This window comes from Panthera uncia (assembly GCF_023721935.1).
Source record: "Panthera uncia isolate 11264 chromosome A3 unlocalized genomic scaffold, Puncia_PCG_1.0 HiC_scaffold_11, whole genome shotgun sequence".
Lineage (NCBI taxonomy): Eukaryota > Metazoa > Chordata > Mammalia > Carnivora > Felidae > Panthera > Panthera uncia.
The window spans coordinates 58,991,892-59,014,036 of record NW_026057578.1 but is presented as its reverse complement, the minus strand read 5'-3'; the positions used below and the strand labels follow the sequence as shown (position 1 = coordinate 59,014,036).

The window sequence follows — 22,145 nt, the reverse complement described above, 5'->3', positions numbered from 1 at the left end:
TGAGTACAGAATAGCCTGGAATGCTCGAATTCTGAGGTGTGGCAGGTGATAGGTTGAAAAGAAAGTGGAAACAACTGGCAGATACCTCAAAAAGTATTAGCACAGCAGAAAAGGAAACGTCTCATTCATTTTAGGTCCTCTGCTGATTTTCTGTATGATCTTCACCTAATTCTTTTTCACTCTCTATTTTGGCTTATTCATGATGACTTTCCCATCCCAAGTACAAGGCCTCATATTGCTTTGTGCTACTTCACTTCCAATAGGAAGATGACCCGAGCTTCAGGGAAGTCAGGGGATTAAGTGCCTATTTTCTGCTCAGAAATGCATCAGTTCAGCCACTTCTAGGAGCCTCCTCAGCAGTTTCTACTTCAGGGGCTGGGGAGAGCAGGAGAGAGAGGAGGAAGTCCTTTGCAGCATTCAAAGGGAATTCGATCACTTAATTGATGGAGCCAGCAGATGGCCAGTGCAGCTCAGAAATGATTGAATAAACAGAGCAGTCTGCGAGCAAAGGGCGAATCTAGGGGTGGGGTGGGTTCCCCCTGGCCTTGGTGGGTGTGGCTGGGCACTAGTGGGTTTGTCCCCATTCACTCAGAGACAGCCACTGCCTCTGAGCACAGCAAGGAAGGAGGGAAATCCGAGAAAGGCCAGTGTTTGAACAAGGACCATCTGGAATAAGCAGTAATCATCAGAGAAAGGGTAAAGTACTTTGCCCGGGATGAAAAAAAAAAAAAAAAAAAAAAAAAAAAAAGAGCCCAGCAACTGATCTAAGTGCTAAAAGGCCTCAATTTGTTGACATATATTGTTTTTATGAGGGACCAGCGTTTATTTTATGGCTGAGTTAATGGACTTCCAAAAGTAGAAATTGAATAGAGAGAGCAACATTTACTACTCATGTAACATTAGAAAAATCCCTAACAGCCTTCCTCCTCCTTTCTCCCCTTCCTTTTCCCCTTTCCCCACTTGCCTCCACTTCTCTCTCCCACCCTCCTTTCTCATACACCCATTTACTCAGCATCTGCTCTGTGCTAGACACTGTGCTATGTCCTGCAGGTACAGAGATAAAAGATAGAGTCCCACCTGGCCTCACAGTCTAGCTCACAAGCTGGTGTCATTAAAGTCTGCACACAGGTTATTACCAGGTAGTGCAGAAGGGGCAGTTGGGGCTCTGAGCAAGGGGCTTTGGTACTCCAAAGGAGGGCCCCTCCCCCATATGGTGCTCGGGAGACAAGTAAAGGAAAGCTGGATTTGGGGATGAGTGGGTTGGATGATGCCTGTTTGTGTTTTGAAAGCTGATAAGGAATTGGCTGATTGAAGTCAGAAAGTGGTGGTCTAGGAAGTGGGACGAAGGTGTACAAAGGCATGGAGGTATTCATGTGGTTTGGTTCAAGAACCTCAAGTGGTTTCACCATGGCTGGATCCCTGTATGGGGAGAAGTGAGTGGCTCAGATAAGAGAAGCAAAAGCCAGATCACTGAGCTTTGCATGTACCAAAGTGGTTGGATTTTCTTCAAATGCAGTGGCTCTCAATGTGGGGAGATTTTGTCCCTCAGGAGACACTTGGCATGTGTGTGGAGACAATTTTCATTGTTACAACTTGGAGAGGAGTGCTACTGATGTCTGGTGGGTAGAGGTGATAGATACCACTAAACACAGGACAGCTCCCCAGGGTTGGCCACTTAATTTGCAAGGTCCGATGGGAAGATGGCTTTTGACCTAACATACACCGGGTTTCCTTTGACTATGGGTATACCAGTGCCCAATTATTTGTGTCTTTTTAAAAACAATTGTTTATTTATTTTTGATAGAGAGTACAAGCAGGAGAGGGGCAGAGAGAGGGGGACAGAGGATCCAAAGCGGGCTCTGCACAGACAGCAGCTTCAGCACAGCGAGCCCAATGTGGGGCTTGAACCCATGAACTGCAACTGCAAGATAATGGCCCAAGCCGAAGTTGGACGCTCAACCAACTGAGCCACCCAGGTGCCCCTACGTCTTTGTTCGCTTTATGTAAACTTCCCCCTTTCAATGTTTGGAGCAAATGCAGCCTGTTTGAAGTCTTATTTCTTTGTGTTGAACCTAGAACAGTTCATCATGATAAGAAAAATACACTATTTTTCTGAATACTAAGAATCTGCAGGGTAGGAATTATCTACAAATTTACTCACTCATTCATTCAATGATGAAAGCCAGACTGCACCCTTTGCAGACTATCTGCACAGCTCCCCACCGCCCTTCGTGTTGGTTTTGGAGGTCAGGACAGTTCATGGGACTTCTCAAAGAAGTCCAGTGCCTTCACTGGAGTTCTTAGTGCCTCGCAAACCTGTGAAGTGAATAAATCAAAACCATTGAAAAACCTGTATTCATATCTTACTCATGTTCTTTGGCATGTGTCTTGGCCATTGCTGAACTCAGGTTTTGAAGCGATCATTTTCCTACCAAAACAAAACACTATAAAACAAAACAACCCATTCAAGATGATTTACAAATTGAAGGCACCTAATAATAATACCTCACATTTCTGCAGAGCTTTTTATCTGCAGAGCACTTCCTAGACAATAACTAATGGATTCCCCAACTCCCTTTAGGAATATAGACACACACATTCCCACATGCACCAGCAACTTAATTTACATGAAATGAAGAAAAAGACATTCCGAAGTGTCATTCTACTAAATCATAATTACAACCTCGAGCTCAAGATAAACATGTCGAACTCTCCCGGGAAGGCAGTGACGCTCCTCCACTGGGGAATTTCCACTTCAATTCCAGTGCTATGTGGGGAGGACAGGCCAGGAATGGTCACATAGTCAACCATCGCTAGAATCAAGGTCCCATTTTAAAAGCAAATGACCCAGGTAAATGACCTGTTAGGAGCAGTGTTGCAGCCTTGTTCCCCCGCGAGGGAGGCCTGTCTCCCTCTCTCTGCTTCAGCCTTCCTGGCCACCTCTTCACCAGCACCTCTGCCCCCCACAGTCTCCTCCTGCTTATCAGTGGCAAGAGTGTGACAAGATGTCATGGATGTGTGAGGGCCTTAGTCTGTGACACCTTGGGGGAATATGGGTTTTTTACAAAGAGGAGCCTGGAGGCAGTCTTCCGGGAGTTTTCAGTCACCAAGGGAGGTAGAACATTCTTCCAAGTGCTCCATGAATCCCACTACCCGGCTGTCATCTGCCTCTTTCTCCCCAAGGGACTGGTCCTGTGGCAAGGCACATGTGTCCGTCTGCACACTCAAGACCCTGGACACTTTTCATGGATCATGCCTCACTTACCTTGCTCACTCGCTTTGAGATGACGTCAACCTCCAAGTCCCACTTTAGAAATGTCCTGGGCTGAATGGCTGAATGTAGAACTGTTCTCTGGGTCAGCAAGCTCAATTAGAACCAGTCTGGTAAAAAGGATTGAACCGCTTTATTTTCTCTCTACCCCTCAGCCTTTTCCTCTTCATGACTGAAGCCACAGAACCTCCACCTGGAGGTCACCCACCCCAGGCTCTGGACTCTGAGCCAGCCCCATGTCAGGAGTCACATCTCAGTGTCCAGGCAACTCACGGTCAAGTCTCCTTGTTGCTCCCAGCTCTTCTGTCTCAGTACTAACAACTGATTTCTGCCACTGCTCTTGGGACAGGTCCCTGGTTTATACTCATGTGCTGTGTTGACCAGCAGTGGGGTTGGAACCACCTGACTTGGCTTCTGCATGTGACTCTTTCAAGGCCAGAGGAGAAATGGCCTCAGCATGCTCTGTGATGGAGAAGGGGGAAGTTTTAAGGTTAAATCTGGGATAGATGCCAAAAATCTACTTCACACTGGACTCATTGGTGTGGCAGAGGCAACAAAGGCCAAAACCAGCCAGCAGGGAGAGACCTCTCAGGGCTGCCGCTGGATACATTCACCAGAGGTGTGGTGCAGCAGCTGCAGGAACGGGCAGCAAAGTGGTTTTCAAGGGGCTGAGCAGTGACTACATCAGAAAAGCCAGGATAACCAGAGCTGGTTAGCTGAGGGGTAAGGCTCCCAGCAATGCAGAGTCTAGAAGTCCAAGGCCATCTCGGAAAGCATGTTAGATGGAATAAGAAGGAATGCAGACCAGCAACATGCAGAACATCCCATAAGGAAGCCTGAGTTGCATCAAGCCTGATTGCTATAGGGCAATTCTCCTGCCACTGACAAACACTGGGACTTGATTTCATTAAGGGAGAGAGGGGATCAAGATGGCCAAAGAGATATAACAACAACAGCAAAAACAAACCACAACTGCACTAAAGACAAGAGGCAGTGTATTGAAAGGTCCAGGAACTTTGAGGCAGCTCTTAAGGATGGGAAAAGTCTAGGGTCATCATGAAGAAGAAAATCACAGTCCTGAGGTTGTGCAGTACTAAAACATAGAGAGGGCTGATCCAGGATTTGATGAGATTGGAGGCCAAGAATATTGGGAGGTTTCCAGTGGGGGTCGTTAATCGCTTGGGATGCCATATAGGAGCAACCACCTGTCCACCCTCAGGTTAAGAAGCAAGCACTAAGGGTGTTAGTCACCCAGTAAGGACCACTGGGTTCTAATGGTTGTGATGGAGGTTGAGATGGGGCCCTGGCAACCCCCAGGAGGGGTAAGGTGCCCTCTATGCCCAGGAGATTAGATGCAGTAAATAGAACATTGGCAGAAAGGCTGAGAGCTCAAATGTGAAGTGGAGCACACAGCCTCTAAACAGTTGGAAAAAGCCATACAAGAGAGTTGTATCAACCCCAACAAATGCAAAAGTTTACATCCAAAGAAGCAGACTTAATAGAGCAAACAGAAGAAGCCAACAGGCACATATATAATTAGAATCCTCAGAGAGAAATAAAATGATATTGCCCACAAAAAGTAAGGCTTTAGAGATGTTGGAAATGAAGAATTTGACGACTGAAGTAAAATAAAACTCTCAGTAAGTGGGCAGAAGCATTGCCGCTGACAAGAGAATAAGTTGAAAGGGTGAGCCAAGGAATTCTCTCAGAATAGCAAAAACGGACAGGGAGACAGAAAGTATAAAGAGGGTCAAGAGAATCAGAAGATGAACCCAGAAGTTCCCAGCATTCATTGAACAGATCTTCAGGAGATAAGGACAGAAGGCATGGAGGACAGAGTACACTCACCAGGCATAGAAGACAGTGTCCCAGAGTGAGGACAGGTGTGGAGCCCAGAGTTCAAGTGCCCATGGCGGATGTGCGGAGTCAAAGACAAACAAAATGAAAGACTCCTACCAAGCTGTGTCGTGGTGACATTTCAGACATCAAGGATAGAGGGAAAACTCTAAATGCTTTCTGGGAATAGTGGGATGGGGAGAGGAGGAGCTCTGTTACTACAAAGACAACATGAGATGCAAAAAGAGACTGGAACAGTATCTTCAAACTTCCAAGGAAGATCCTTTAGAATTAGCGTTCCATAATAGGTGAAACTATGACACAAGTGTGAAGGCACAAAGCGAGATACTTTCAGACATGCAAAGATTAAAAAATTTTACATCTCAGATCTGATCTGAAAAAAGAATCAACTCAGGAAGTATGATACAAGAAGCAGCAAAACAACTGGCAAGCTCTCATGCTAAGTCTAAATAAATACTGACTACTTTTGAAATTGAGATGTAATTCACGTACCATAAAATTCCTCCTTTCAAAGTGTACAACTCAGTGGATTTCAGTATATTCACAATGTGCAACTTTAACCACTCTCTAATTCCACATTTTCACTACCCGACAAGGATCCTGTACCCCATCAACCGTCACTCCCCATTCTCCCCTCAAAAAATGAAACATGGAGTTATCCCATGACCAGCAATTTCTCTAGAAGGTATATACACAAGAACACTGAAAACATATACTCACAAACTTGTGCTATGAATATTAACAGCGTCATCATTCATAATAGCCAAAAAGTGAGAACAACCCAGTGCCTATTGACTGATGAATAAACAAAATATGGTATGTCTATACAATGGAATCTTGTTTAGTCTTAGAAAAGAATGAAGTGCTTATACATGTTACAATAGGGATGAACCTTGATAACGTTATGCTAAGTGAAAGAAGGCCAACAAAAAAGGCCACTTGTTGTATCATTTCATTTATATGAAATGTCCAGAATAGGCAAATCTATTGAGACAGTAAACAGATTGATGGTTGCCAGGGGCCTGGGGAAGGCGCTATGGGGAGTGACTGCTAGTGAGTATGGGGTGTCTTTTTGGGGTAGTGCAAATGCTCTGTATTTAGACTATGGTGATGGTTGCACAACCTTGTGGACATGCTAAAAACCAATAAATTCTACATTTTATTTTATTTATTTTTTAATTTTTTTTAACGTTTTTTATTTATTTTTGAGACAGAGAGAGACAGAGCATGAACGGGGGAGGAGCAGAGAGAGAGGGAGACACAGAATCGGAAGCAGGCTCCAGGCTCTGAGCCATCAGCCCAGAGCCCGACTCGGGGCTCGAACTCACGGACCGCGAGATCGTGACCTGAGCTGAAGTCGGCCGCTTAACCGACTGAGCCACCCAGGCGCCCCTAAATTCTACATTTTAAAAGGATGAATCAACAGCAATGCTTAACTATTTAATTGCATACATTTTTAAAAGATTGTATTCTCATATTACTTGTTTGATTGAAATAGAGTTTAAAAAACTGGGAAAAAGAAATGTAGTGAACCAAAAATGGCATGAGTCCATCACATATATATACATATATATACATGTATATATATGTATGTATGTATATATATGTATATAGTTTTTTAAGTTCTTTATTTACTTTGAGAGAGACAGAGAGAGCATGAGTGGGGGAGTTGTGGAGAGCGAGAGGGAGAATCCCAAGCAGGCTCCATGCTGCTCAGTGTGCAGTGAGCATGGAATATTTTTGTCTGTTGTGTTAGAACTATGTCACAATGTAACAGCCTCCATTTAGACATTGGTTTATAGTAAACAAAGCTTGACATGTACAAAACCAAAGAAACAAAATAAAAAAAACTCTCTTAGCAAGAATATTCCAGGCTCTCTCATAGGTTGTTTTATTTCTTTTTCACTCTAAAGTGACACTTAACATTGCCTGCCAAGAGCATTCTCAGATTGGTGTTCCTTTCTGTCAAATGCATTATCCAGCTTAGTAGTTCAGGTGGATTCAAATCTTTGCAGAGAAAAGATAAGTTTGTGACTAGGTGATTCTATTTAAAACAAAATACTGTAACACATAGGAAAGAATATTTTACTCAGAAGTTCTAAGAAGAAGCAGTAGGATGTTTGTGAGACAGAGTGATGTTGATTTCAAGGTTTATCAAGACATTAAAAATTAACTTCACTGATGCATTAAATATAAAATATAAAATATAAAATGCATTCAAATATAAAAGTGCTTATACTTATAAATCCTTGAGGTTCATTCTGTTACAGTATAGCAAGATGTTTCTCTATTCCAGAAACTGTTCTGCATGAGTTTTATGTGACTTATAGACACAGCAAAATTTTCAAACAGTAAAATAAGAGACAATGATTCCATAATTTTTGTACATGTAAAATTTTTTTAAACATTTTTTAACATTTTTATTTTTGTGAGACAGAGCACAAGCAGAAGAGGGGCAGAGAGAGAGGGAGATGCACAATCCGAAGCAGGCTCCGGGCTCTGAGCTGTCAGCACAGAGCCTGATGCGGGGCTTGAACACACAAACTGTGGGATCATGACCTAAGCCAAAGTCAGATGCTTAACTGACTGAGCCACCCAGGCACCCCTGTACGTGTAAATTTAAACTCAGACAAAATATAAGATCTCCTTAGACAACTCCTTAATATTAGACACACACTCCACTCCTTCCTAACACCTTGCCAAAATAATTCACTATTGAATAATTCACAATTTGAATGTGGAGTTTTATTTGTCATATGATAATTACAGCTATGTGGGAGCAACTCTTTTCTTTTCTTTTTTTTTTTAAGTTTATTTATTTATTTATTTATTTATATTGAGAGGGAGAGCACATGAACAGGGGAGGGGCAGAGAGAGAGGAGAGAGAGAATTCCAAGCAGGGCTTTTTCCTATGGACTGTGAGATCATGACCTGAGCCAAAGTCAAGAGTTGGACGCTTAACCGACTAAGCCACCCAGGTGCCCTGCAACTTTTTCTTACACGGAGAGAGAGACGTAGAAAGGGGATTTAATATTTGCACTTCCTTACACAGACATTAGCAACTCCCAAAGTGAAACACTTTAGGCTTCAGGCATGCAGACATCTTAGAAGAAGCCTGGGAGATGAGACTCCTCTCTAGGAGTAAGAGATCTTGTGGGATTTTGTGAGGATGCTTTGGAATTTCCTTGGAAAAAGTGTTAATGCATTTTGAGAAGAAAAGCTGGAGGAAGTAAACCTTATTAAAGCCAATGGTCTTTATTAATTGCTTGGGTTAGATTTTTATCACGTACTTAAAGACACAGCCAAGAGCACATGGTTTCATCAGTAATAGTGTTCGTAATGTTGGTGCTTAATAGACCATTACAACTACTTGGATTAAAATAGTGACTATCAACACAGATTCTGGACTTCCTCCATAACCACACCTGAATGCTCTAACAAGAAGCCCCAAATAAATATCACATTAAGAAAAATGAACTTCAGCTATTTTAATATTGAATAACTAGACACAAATGAAAATAGTATTTGACCTTATAAATACAGCACTTTAATCAACGCTACAATGGGTACATTTTTACAGCATAAATTACTGTACACAATTGTCCTACTTAAAATCCTCTTCAATTCTGGAAACAGTTGTAAGACCAATTCCTGTAAGAGGAGACGATAAAGGCCCTGTAATCTGGTTTTGCAGCTGCTAAAATTGGATCAGTGGAAAAGTCTCGTGGGACATAAGCAGGTTCCCAGGTTGCTGACAGACAGCTCTCCCAAGACCGAGATACACAATTTGAAACGGTGTTTGATGTGACATGCTATATAGGAATATTGAGTTAGCGTTGCCAACTCCATGAATAAACATCTAAGATGATACAGGATAAAAGGGTGGAATTTAAAATTCCTGCTCTGACTGAGGCAAACTTACATGGGAGTGACTTTCAACTTGATTCCACAGAACCATAGAGTAAGCTGCTATTTATTATGCTGTAGTAGGAGTGTTCCATAACATCCTTCCTGAGAAAAGGCAGTATAGCATCCAAGTGCCTAGCTAGTGTATCGACACCTCCTCATGCTAATAAACCCCATGTTGCCATTCTAGATTTTTTTTTTTTACCTAAATACTCAGAATTCACACTGGATAAGGTGTTGTGCTTTTGTGGAAAGGGTGTTAGTATCGATTTGGGCCTAAATGAGGATGGATCTTGTAAGACCTTCAGCGATTGCTCTTTTGTACTGGAGAAAACCTAGGGATTTTCCAATGGGGATGAAAAGAAAAAAAAGCCCTTTTCAATGGGTATTTCATGATTATTTTGGTTACATCAAAGCACTGATTTAGGGATACAAGGAAGCCCTGTGTCTAAGTCATATAAATATTAGATAAAAGCTAAAAACTTCTATCCAACATTGAGGACCTTGACCGCGGTGGTATGAAACATTCAGATTAGTCAGATTTCCAGTTTTCGTTTCAATGTTTGGGGCTAGAATATACAGTCTCTAGTTGGGCATCACAAAAATTACTAAGGTCTTACGTTGATTTTTCCCTCTCCTGGTACACTGACTAAAATGTAGCCTACAATTAAGTGATTATGTTGAGGCAACCTAACCCACTAGAGAAAATATTTACCTTCTCTCAAGAGAGGTTTCCTTTTTCCTGAAGCTCATGACATACCCAAGTCCCTTATGACAGATCTCCTTTCTCAGGAATAAACCTCCCAAAGAAGCTTATCTTCCACCTCCTGGCCCCAGACAGACAGACAAACAATCAGAGGCACAAGGTGCACATGTAGGCAACTCAGCCTCCTGGCACTCAAAGAAACACCATGAGAGTATGGAAAATGAGACTGTGCTGTGTTCTCTGGCTCTATGAAGATATTGAAACATGGTGTTCAATAAGTAAGTTTTCTCCTGGAAGAGGCGCACACTGGAAGCTTGGACCCAATGTTCCTTCTTCCCCTTTCCATCTGGACACCCCTTGATTTCTTAAGGCTGGGACTGGATGAGAAAGGGGAGGGGCGATTGCACCACCAACCGGGGTACTTGGTAGCCCTGCTACTCTTGGCAAGGACTCTCCCTCCCCGCCGCCGTCATTGGTCTTAGAGCTCTGCCTACAGGCAGGATGGACTCAAAGCGGTAATGACAAAGGCTGAAGAGTCTTATCAAAGGGTCTGTGGTTATCCCACTGTCATCTTCCTGGTCCTCTGGAATCTAGTCAGGGTTGGGACAGAGTCCCATGCCCTGCATCACACACCTTTGTATCTTGGTGCCTGTAGATACAGTATATTTCTGTTGCTTCTGTGCTGACAATAATGCGTGACTCTTGCTGAGTGTGACAGCTGGGGATCTCAAAATGCTTGCCCAGATCTGTTGATCCTCACACTCTGTCTGAGGTCGTGGGTGTTCTGAGTTACATTTCACATAGAGGAAACTGAAGTATACAAGGGAGCTTTATTCAAAGATCAGGTGCAGCAGGTGAAGGAGGGGAGTGTTTTCCTGAGTTCTCATCCCAACATCACTGAGTTCTAATATTGAATCCTTGTTTTCTTAAAGCTTCCACTGTCTCTAGTAACTGTTCATCTAAAAAGTCAAGATACTAAACCTGACATATAGAACTTAGAAGGGAAAAAAAAACCCAAAGGAACAAAAAAATAACCCAGCTCACGGGGCAGGACACTTTTGGGTTGAGCTGGCAGCCCTAGGAACTTCAGAAGATTAATAATCAGGTTGCAAATTACTCAAAGGAAAGTGTTAATATTGATATTTCACCACACAAATAGGCCCCAGAGATAGCTGGTGAGGCCACAAACGTGTCTGTCACCAAAGATTAGTGTGTTATGTGCTTAGAATTTTTGACATCTCAACTACATGGCCATACTTTAGGCTTTGTGATCTCTCATTTTGTAGGATGGGGGTAACAGAGGAGACTTTAATAAGTCATGTATCTTTGACTACTGTGAGTAGAATGCTGTTCAGTCAAGTAGTGTGTATTCCTCAGTGTTAAGTATTTTCTCTTTGCTCATCTGGACATCTAGAAATCAAGAGATGATAAATGCTGGGGAAAAAGTGAGTTTTGTTTTATGGAAAACTGAAAAAGGGTTGAAGAACAATACAGGAACCAGAATATTGTAATTATTTTTCTAACCAAGCACCACTGTTTGAAAAGCCTAAACACTGGTACTATTTGACATTGTCTTTGGATATATTTTCCGATGAGCTTTTCCTATGTCAGAAATGAGTAGAAAACAAGTCCTTGATTCAGCTTTCCAGGCCTCATCATTACTTCCTGATGCTTCAAGATAAATGCCAATGATTGTTTTGACTTGCAGTTAGTACCTTGAGTTCATCCCTCGGATCAATGTGTTTAAAACTGGCTGTTAAGAGGTGGATTTTCAAAGCAACACAGAGGGGTTTAATCCCCTGATTCCCATTACTTGAAGAGCTGTGAAGCTGACTCCCCTTGGAGCCAGCCCCAAATTACCCTCTGCTGCCTCAGAATGCCAATTAAATAATAAAAACCAAAACTGTGGTCAGATGTAATTAGTTTGAGAACAGAGTTTTATAATTTCCCTCATGCCACACAAACAAATTGACCCCTCTGATGACATATACAGAATAATTCAGTTTGGACAAAGAGAACACAGATCTCAAATCTGAACATTTCTTGTGCTATTTGTTAGGAAGTTGTAATAATGGAAACTGTGCTTGAAAAATTGTTGGAAATGCAGTTTATGTTGTTAGGTTTTCTTTCTTTCATTAAAAAATGTCTTTCAAGACTCCAGTTGGTCCGTGTTTCATTGAAAATGTGTTACTTCTTAAAAATATGATTCTGATTAGTATAGACTTCAATAGCAGGCAAACTGTGTAAGAGAAAGACAGTTCTTGAAAGACTGTTGAGTGTTTCTTAGCCCAAACCACTTCTGAAAAGAGTATCAAGGTCCCTGGAGCAAGCAAAGCCAGTCCCCTGTCCTGGCCATTTCTGGGATGAGGTGGTCTCCATAGTGGCCCCGAGTTAGGGTCCTCTTGCAAGACAAGACAATTTGAATCTAAGGGTAGGGGCTGGGTAAGGTGAAAAAGTCATTCTGTTTTTGTTGCTGTTTCTGCTTCTTTGGGAAGGAATGGATTGAAAAAATTTGGGGAGAACAGTAAAAATAAGGTTAAGAAAAAACCCTCCCACACAGAGAGATATATAATGGCAAGCCACTGTTCTAATATTTCTGTCTTCATTAGTTCAAAATTCTCCTATTTTACTCAACCAAATATTGCAAACATTATTCCACCTTGTTGGTCCGAGTTGAAAAAACCTGGCACATATAAGTTAACTTGTGTCATTAAGGAATATTAGGTAAAACAGTATACCAGGACTACTGGGTAGACAGGCATCAATGCAGTCATCAATATGAACTCCTCAAGCTTCCTATTCAGCATTTTCTGGGACACTGGGGGTGTTCTTCTGCACATGCATGTGTGCATATATGTGCTGGGAAATGGGAAAGACAAGTTGTAAACTAGTTATAATGCAGGAGAACATGCTTCCATCTTGACTGTGAAAAATGTCAGGCCTATAGTAATGAAAATCCATGGAAGCTACATTTAAAAGATTCATGAAACAACAAGGTTGCTTCTGAAGAGATTATGAACGAGGGACCAGAATTCTTATTTGAACGTATTTTGATTCTGAAGTTTCCTTGTAAAAATATTCACAGAAATTGGTGGACATTTTTTTTTTTACATATAACTCGGTTTCTCTCATTTACAACATAAGTCATTTAATGTAACATTTGCAACCTTAGAAAGGCAGACATATTTAATCCAAGTCAGTTTATAAATTCCAATTTCACATGGATTAAAAACTGCAGATAAATTAAGTCACAATAATATCCTGTACATGCATTAAGGCTGGTGACTGCTAAAGTCTCTTGGGTATCTACAAACAGGAAATCACACACAGATTACTGGGTCTGAAGAGTGTCTACATCATTAAAAAAATCTTGCTTTTTTTTTTTGTTTTGTTTTGCTTTTTTTTTGGTGATACAGGTTTCAACAGTAACTCTGGAAAACTGTGAAAAATGTTATTTAAAAATATATATGTATATACTACTGCACAGTTTCAAAGATGTGATTCATAAATAATGTTGGCTGCACTGATTAAGTTTTAACAATTACTGCACTTCCAAGGTGATGCGAACACGCAGCGACTTATACTCAATGTTAGGCACTAGTAATATCCTTCAGGCATACTACAGTTTTATGTTAGCTGTATTGTACATATATATTTTTAAATGTATGCATTTATACAAACTGTGTATATCATGTATGGGATGTCAGAAATGTACACATCACTGTTATATAATACACACATCATTGTTTTACATACTAGGATAAGTTTTAGTGCAGAAAATCTCATTGCATTGCATTCCATGTGTTCGATCTAGTACACAATTTGTCAACTCTTCAGATTATTTTTCCAGTACATTCTTCTTTAGATAGGGGGTCCGAGTTTCTGTCTGCAATCTGCAAGTTTCCAGAAATATCTGTTTTAATCAAACCTCACTTTCCAGGCACACTCCTTCACATAAGTCTGATCTCTGTAGAGAGTAGTAACAAATCCCAAATTTTGATCAGGAATATATTTGGGTTACTTTCAAAGGTAACTCTAACATTGTGATAAAGGAAGGCATCCACTCAGGTCATGGAAGGATAAGGTCAGTCAAACTTATGTTGAACTTCTGAGGAAATTATATGTCTTCAAAGAGAAAAAAATGATAGTATGTTTAAATGGGAGCATCTGTGGAAAAATATACATAAGACTGTCAACAGTGGTTGTCTTTCAGGGATGGGACGTGCTACCTTCTACTTTCTACATTGCTGTATTGTTTGAATCTTTACAATGAGCATGTATTACTTTTATAATCCAAAAACACAAGAAAGGTATTTCTACTTTGAACAAAGCTAAATAAAAGGAATAAGTCATGAATGACTTTCACAAGTAACAGTCAGAAGATGGTTCCTTACCAAAATCATCTATGCCAAAGCCAACAAAAACTGCTGCCCTCACGTGGTCAGTTGATGAGATCAAAGACAGGGAGAGGAACTGCATGCTCTGACCATCTCCAAGATGACGACTTCCAAGTGTTTTTTTTGCGGGCCACGGGCCACATAAGTGCTGATAAAATGCTGTGGGCACAATCAGCCAGGGGCCTTCTGTGGGTCTACATGGGGTTTTGTGGGTAAGCATGTTATGGGCCGCCACAAGACCCATGGCTTTGAGGATGGGCAGGGCCAGAAAGCACCCAGGGGATGCACGATGGACCCTGAGGTTCATCCCTTTGAGAGTTTCAACATTTCATCAGGATTCATCAAGGGTAACTAGAACTAAGCTTTAGTCCTCCAAAAAAAAAAAAAATCCAAAATTTCCCAAGTTAGACTCAAATTTCCAACATAGGATGGGATCGCAAACTCTGCCAATAGCTAGTGAAAGGGATGTGAGGCGTCCCACAGTTGGACAAATGTAAAATAGAAATACTGGTAACATTTCAGGGCCAAAGCCAAATGCAAATTTCACAAACCCTTCACTGGCTTCATTTCACTTCAGACCCTTCACTTTAAATTCATTTCAAATCACCTAAGTTGTTCAATCATTTGTACAGTTTTGAATCAGTGCTTAGAATGACAGCAGTCTTATTTCCCATCTACAGATCAGGTGACAAAAATGTTAACATTACAACCAAAGCAGTAAGAGCATCAGGGAAAGCATATATCACAATCTACTATAACTGTTTTGTGCCAGCATCACCTTGGAAAATGGAGCGTTCCACATACTGCATCACCTGTCTCTTTCTCAGACCATCCTGGTGCAATTCTGTCAAGTGAGAGGCTTCAAGCACATTATTTTTGCTTTTAAGGACATGGCAAGGTATATCCTCTTTTGCAGAAGTTTTTCTTCTTACCAGTATTTTTTATATTCAAATTTATTTAACAAGAAGACTAAATCTAGGGCATGACAAGAGACTATAAAAGAAGTAAGTTTCATACAAAGACTGTAAACAAGATGTCAAAAAACTAAAATGTAAACTTAATTGAAAAGAAAAGAATCAAGGGCAAGACGTAAACATACCAGACGTACAGGATGCAAACATGATGTTCTAGTCGTTGCTACCCCAAACAGGGTTGTGATCATTGCAAAAATAACTCACCCCACACAATAAGCAGCTTGCAAATCAAAGCCTGAAACATATCCCCCAGATCAAAATGCTATTAGAGGCCTGCATTCTGCACAAAGAGTGAGAGGGTGAGACAGTCTCACGATAGCAAATATTTCTCAGCCTGATAAGCAGCAGATACAGACTCCTAGTGAAGAGACGTTCTACGTAATGTCCCATTTGGCCAAGAAAATTTGCAAGAAAGCTATCGTGGGAAGAAAAGACTTGAAACATATTGGCTGACAAATGCCATGTGGCTCTATGGCTGCTGTGTCACAGTGGCAGGAAGAAAACACACGTGGGCTGGGCAGGCTTACTGTTCCACGTGCAGAAGGTTTCAATTCCCAACTGAGCTCCAAGCTCAGTTGTCTGTTCTTGTGGGTCAGCTTTCAATGACACTGTTTTTACCAAATCCCAGTGCCATTTTCATATGATTTTGGGGGCAGGGCAGGGAAGGCCTGTGGGATTTGATCCATTTGCTTATAACGCATTTAGTTGATAATAAAGTTGGATGGAAGGGTGCGTGTTAGACAAAAGGCAAGGTATTTGGTAACATGCAATCTAGTAAACGTCCAGCACAAAAATAACTGACTTTTTTTCGTTATTCAATTATCCATAATACACACAATCAAAAATTAATTGGGGAATAGTATATTAATACTGAAAGTAATCAACAGTATAAGAACTAGGTTCATCTTAACTGGCAGTCAAGCTTTTGGTGTGCTGTATTGCACCTGGTTAACTAACCCATGAGATTTTGGTTGAATGTTCTAAGAAGTCATGGTTTAGCTTTGAAATAGAAAGTGTGTGTGTGTGTGATTTTGTGCGTGCGTGCATGTGTGTAAGTGTATATTCTCTAATCAGAAAACTCTGATCACTTTGTCTAGCTTGGGATTATGAAAACTAGACAAAAATGTATTTTAAAGAGCTGTATATCTTACACACATACACAGGCAACTTCTTTTACGCCCACACATACAAACACACATGCCCTGGGAAAAGACCATTGTTCGATGCTGAGAAAATATTCACCGCAGTTCGATAAATGCTGTGGCTGGGAATTTCAGTAGCACAGTGTCCAGAAACATTGAGCCGTCCATGGAGATGAGAGCACAATCCAGCTCGGGGGCAAGTTCCCTATGACAGGTGGGTGCTGTTCCGCAGCCAGTGCAGGCCCTGCTGGGAGTATTGGACCAGGTGCTCCATGCTGCTGTGCAGGGTGACAGGCCCCATGAGCAAATCCAGGTCGTTGAAGAATTCTAGAGGACAGAGAGAGTCATTTGAGTGACGCACGTGCTGAGCGTGCTACCCTGAGAGACCTGAGTGACTTAAGAAAAAATTCCATTCACAGTCTCTATATAAATCATGCACTCTCTATTCCATCAGGCAACTTTAGCATTCCACTGGACAAAATAAAACCCAAAGGTAGAGAACTCATCCTATATCCAATTAATTCTATTGGCCATTTCTCATTTATTTATTTATTTTAAAATTTTATTTAAATCCAAGTTAGTTAACATACAGCGTAATAATGACTTCAGGAGTAGAATTTTGGGATTCCTTACTTACATATAACACCCAGTGCTCATCCCAACAAGTGTCCTCCTTAATGCCCACCCCCACTCCCACCTCCCCTCCAGCAACCCTCAATTTGTTCTCTGTATTTAAGGGTTTCTTATGGTTCCCCTCCCTCTCTCTTTTTATCTTATTTCTCATTCAAACGAATAACATTTACTGGGCCAAATGGCAAAGAAAATTTACTTCCTTAGACTGCATTGTCCTTGTGCACGAATGCATCCTGCCCTAGATGTGGCTTATGGCTCTGTCACCCCTTAATACTGTACTCAACTGTAGCATGTGCTGAACCCCTGCAGTGAGTCCAAGGCAGAAGGGTCCAGGACCTTGGGGTCAAGTCAGAGATGGGTTCTGAAAAACCCCTACTGAGGTCACCTTCTAGTCCTGGGACATTCTCTAGGTCTGTGCCTTCGTTAACATTTATTATGTGCTGAGGCACTGTGCTAGGTGCAGGGGGTAGAGGTAGGGGGTACAGAAGACGAATAAGGTGCAGGCTCTGCTCTCTCAGAGATCACGGGATAGTGAATCAGAGAAACAATGGCTCATATGGCTGTTATACTGTCATAAATGGATCACTGAACAACAGTCTTTGAAAGTGAGAACCTGGGAGTTTTTCAAAGTTCCTCATGTACATGCTGAATGATGTCCTGCCGGAGAAGGCGAGGGAGAGATTAGAGAAGACTCTGAGGTGGTGGGGAGGGAAGCCAAGGCAGGAATCCAGGAGCAGAACTGGGGAGGAGGGGGCAGGTCCAGGAAAAACGCCGACTTTACACTGGACATGTAGCATTGAGCCCTCTGGTAGGAGACATCCAGTAGGCAGCTGGCAGTGCCATCTGGAGTGTGGCCTGCTCAGGGTCTCCCAAACTGGCCATGTCAATTTTTATACGTCCTGTCCCTTCTGTTGTGTCCACCGGGGATGCCCACCCCACTCCATCTCAGCTACACAACGACTATTTGCCTTTCCAAACCCTGTTCCCTGTCAATTCCTCTAGAAGGCCTCTCCTGGTGGCCTCAGTCCCCTGGCATTGACCTCCCTGGCATTCCCATTAGATTTTCAGGGTGTGTCACCTCTGGGATGCATGTTATGTACTATCCGGTTTTATTACCAATTTCATGTACTCAGGACCCATGTGCTTATCTATGCCATTAATTCCTCATCTCATTGTGAACATTCTGGTCTTGTCCTCAGAAGCTTATGCTTTTGTGGGAACAGAATTCGCACTTAATGGCTTGAAAGTGAACTCAGATTTGTGCTCTCCTGCTGTGGGAGGGAGAGTAGTAAATTGGTATAATCATTTGGGAGAAAAGTTAATATATATTAAGATATATAACAATACATATCTTAAAAGAATCTATAGCTGTTGACCTCCAAATTCTCCCTTGTATGAAAATAATCAGAATATAGACAATGATTTATATAAGGAGATTTGCCATAACATTATTCGTAGTAGAACAAAAGTTGGAAGTGACATAAATGTCCAACAAGAAGGGAATGGTTTTGAGAAATCATACTTTATGACTGTAAAACCACTATTATGACAGTCTTCTAGAACATTATAAAAGATGTTTTTGAACTAGTTAGTGGCATGGGAAAATGCCTGATATTGTTAAATGGAAACAGGATATAAAACTGTATATGAACTATAATCTTATTTTGGCAAGAATTGTGCATGTTTGGAGAAGACTAGAGGAAACTTCGGTAGAATGTTAACAGTAATTATCTCTTGGTGATAGATTACTGATAATTAAAAAATGTTTTTTCCTGTAGTTTTCCACACTTTACAAATTTAGCCACAGTAGACATGCATTTGTTTTATAATCTGTGAAAACAAACCTTACTTAAAGAGAAATAGAACTTAACTGCTGCCTATAAAACACTCTCTTTTCAGTGGCAAGCAGCTATCACTTATGCAGCCAGGAACATTCATCCTCATTAATTAATAGTTAAATGTTTCAGGTCCCTAGTTGTATTCTAGGCACTGTGCAGGTCTTGGGAACACTAAGCTGAATAGAACGTTACCCCTACCTTCACGGAGCTCACAGTCTCAAAGAAGAGCATATGTGTATATATCTCTATCTGTATTTACACCATTTCTATGTATCTGTATCATATCTATGTCCACCTCCATCTCTAATCTCCTATAGTCAAGATTAAGGTAGGTTAAGGCACGAGAGACCCTGAGTGAGGGTGGGAAGTCAGGAAAAGTTGTGCACAGCTTCTACCGTCTCCTCTGGTAAATGACGAAAACTTGCTCAATGATGTCCCGCGTCAGGCTGGCTCCCTGGGTTGTGGTTGGAACCACACACACACACTTCCTAGAGGCTCACACACCTCTGTTTTCCTTGGCCAGGTTGTCTGCCATCTCCCAGTAGTCATAGCTGTGGAGAATGCTGTTGGTGATGCTGACGTGGTTGGCTGCCATCTGGTGGATGCGCTGTGGGATGCTGACGATGGTCGAAGGGGACAGGGTGTTGGTATTGGAGAGGCTCCCCTGAGATCCCACGGAGCTGGTCGGAGAGGGGTTGGGAGACATGGGGGATGGGGTTCCAGTGCTCCTGGAAGGAGAGAGCGTAGAAAAAAACAAGAGTAGGGGGGCTGGTACCAGGTGGGGTAGAACAGCCCCCCAGGGTGCTGTAAGCAAAGTAGCACATGGCCCAGCATCATGCAGTGCCTCATTTATCACCTTTACTTTGGAGAAATGAACTTACTTTCCACTGGCTCCCCATGGAGATGGGGCTTGGGCAGCTTTAGATGAATTCTGCAGGAAAAGAAAAACGTTGACAGTGAGTACCATCTGTTTAAGTTTAAACAGCTGACGATAACGTGTTCTCAGGTGACCTTTGAGAGACGTAATGGCAGAGGCTGCAGATAAAATAAAGATTCACAGAAATTGGATCTGGGAAGTTACAATTACTAGGCTACTGGTTTCTTTTCTGGAAGCTGGTGGGGGGCAGCTGCATGGCCTGCAGGCATCCACCATGGGCTACAATGAAGAGCTCAACCCACAGGCTGGGTTTTCATGCACCAAATTCTGTGTACCAAATTAAATCATAATCCTAAGGGTCTGTTGAATCCTAAACCAGCCTAAGTTTTTTCAACTAGCTTAATTTTTCTGAAAAGGAAAAAAGGAGCAGGACCGCACCTTCCCCCTGCCACACCCACGGGGAACACCTTATATTTAAATGTAGGGCATATCTACAGAAACCACTGCCATACATTTAATGCCTGAAAATATATGAGACATCAGATTCTATTGTTTTGACTTATGAAGTTTAGAAGTATTTGTCTTAAAGGAAAGTGCTGTTGAAGTTTTCTAAAAGAACAAATTAAAATATATGTGCGTAACAGAGTATTCAAAAACTGACTTATCTGAGTATTTTGACTTAGGATGTTATGTTACATAAGCCAGTTGTTTGCATCAGGCATTGAAAAGAAGTTTTGACTTTGGCAAGGAAAGCTGCTAAATGTACAGACAGATTTCCTCTCTGAGAGTCTGATAATGCGTTCTTGGCCTAAGTCTATGGGACTATTAAAGAAAAAAATGGTCTTTAACGTTTATTTATTTTTGAGACAGAGAGAGACAGAGCAAGAATGGGGGAGGGGCAGAGAGAGAGGGAGACACAGAACCAGAAGCAGGCTCCAGGCTCTGAGCCATCAGCCCAGAGCCCGACGTGGGGCTCGAACTCACGGACTGTGAGATCGTGACCTGAGCCGAAGTCGGACGCCCAACCGACTGAGCCACCCAGGCGCCCCAGAAAAAAATGGTCTTTATGATACTGATGTGAATTTTGCCTTCCAGAGAGAAGAAAACAGCCTCAGCCTGGTACCCCAGAGACAAGGTGTTTCTTTGGTTAAAAAGGACTTTATGAAGTCGTAAGTGATTTTTAGTTTTTTAGCGGAGTTGTTACCAGAATGGTAAGAAATGGCCTTACAGGTGGAAATTCTACTATTGCCTTCATGCCTCTTCTACTCCCAGTAAGCCCTGTGACCAAAAGCATGAGTGGGAATCAAGTCCTTTATTCAGAGGCAGCTCTGTATTGATAAAACACTTTGCTTATGGACAAATTATCATTGCCACCTGAAGGTTTCATAATCTCTGAACTTAAAATATCTTTTTTTTTAATATATGAAATTTATTGTCAAATTGGTTTCCATACAACACCCAGTGCTCATCCCAAAAGGTGCCCTCCTCAATACCCATCACCCACCCTCCCCTCCCTCCCACCCCTCATCAGCCCTCAGTTTGTTCTCAGTTTTTAACAGTCTCTTATGCTTTGGCTCTCTCCCACTCTAACCTCTTTTTTTTTTTCCCTTCCCCTCCCCCATGGATTCCTGTTAAGTTTCTCCACATAAGATCCACATAAGAAAGAACACATATGGTATCTGTCTTTCTCTGTATGTCTTATTTCACTTAGTATAACACTCTCCAGTTCCATCCACGTTGCTACAAAGGGCCATATTTCATTCTTTCTCATTGTCACGTAGTACTCCATTGTGTATATAAACCATAATTTCTTTATCCATTCATCAGTTGATGGACATTTAGGCTCTTTCCATAATTTGGCTATTGTTGAGAGTGCTGCTATAAACATTGGGGTACAAGTGCCCCTATGCATCAGTACTCCTGTATCCCTTGGGTAAATTCCTAGAAGTGCTACTGCTGGGTCATAGGGTAGGTCTATATTTAATAAAATATCTTTTTTTAATGCTTATTTATTTTTGAAAGACACAGAGAGCATGAGCAGGGGAGGGACAGAGAGAGAGGGAGACAGAGAATCTGAAGCAGGCTGTCAGCAGAAAGCCTGATGCGGGGCTTGAGCCCACAAACCATGAGATCATGATCTGAGCCAAAGTCTGATGTTCAACCAACTGAGCCACCCAGGTGCCCTCATAGTCTCTGAACTTTATCCTGTAAAGGCATTTAAATGGCCTTTAATTAAGGGTAGCCACCAATAGCCCCTGGAGGGGAAACTCTGATATTTAAGTTGTGTTCTTTGTCCATTCTGTACATATTCATGGATGGCATACATAGGCTAAGAACTTCCTATATCCCTTAAAAGTTATGTTGTAATCTCTGTAGCTTACAGAGTTCAGATTCCTTTTTTATTCAAGCATTTTCTTTTCTTTTCTTTTTTTGACTGTAGTAATGTTCTTCAGTATTAGCTCTTAGATTCTGACTTTCTGGAAGTAAAGGAATAGACTTAGTGTCTGTTCTTGTCATTATGACACAGAACGGTCAATGTGTCAA

General features: G+C 41.7%; 1 protein-coding gene across 6 annotated transcripts in view; it reads right to left on the bottom strand.

The window, feature by feature from the left end:
- Window positions 1–11,771: 11,771 nt before the first annotated feature.
- AFF3 (ALF transcription elongation factor 3) overlaps window positions 11,772–22,145 on the bottom strand; it is a 565,834-nt gene continuing 555,460 nt past the window's right edge. For all 6 annotated transcript variants that reach the window (XM_049650171.1, XM_049650172.1, XM_049650173.1 and 3 more), the window contains 3 exons: window positions 19,606–19,655; window positions 19,229–19,452; window positions 11,772–16,580 (listed from right to left, as the gene is read on the bottom strand). In XM_049650171.1, coding sequence (XP_049506128.1) covers window positions 16,459–16,580; window positions 19,229–19,452; window positions 19,606–19,655 — 396 coding nt within the window. In that variant the 3' untranslated portion in view covers window positions 11,772–16,458. The remainder of the gene's footprint in view (window positions 16,581–19,228; window positions 19,453–19,605; window positions 19,656–22,145) is intronic.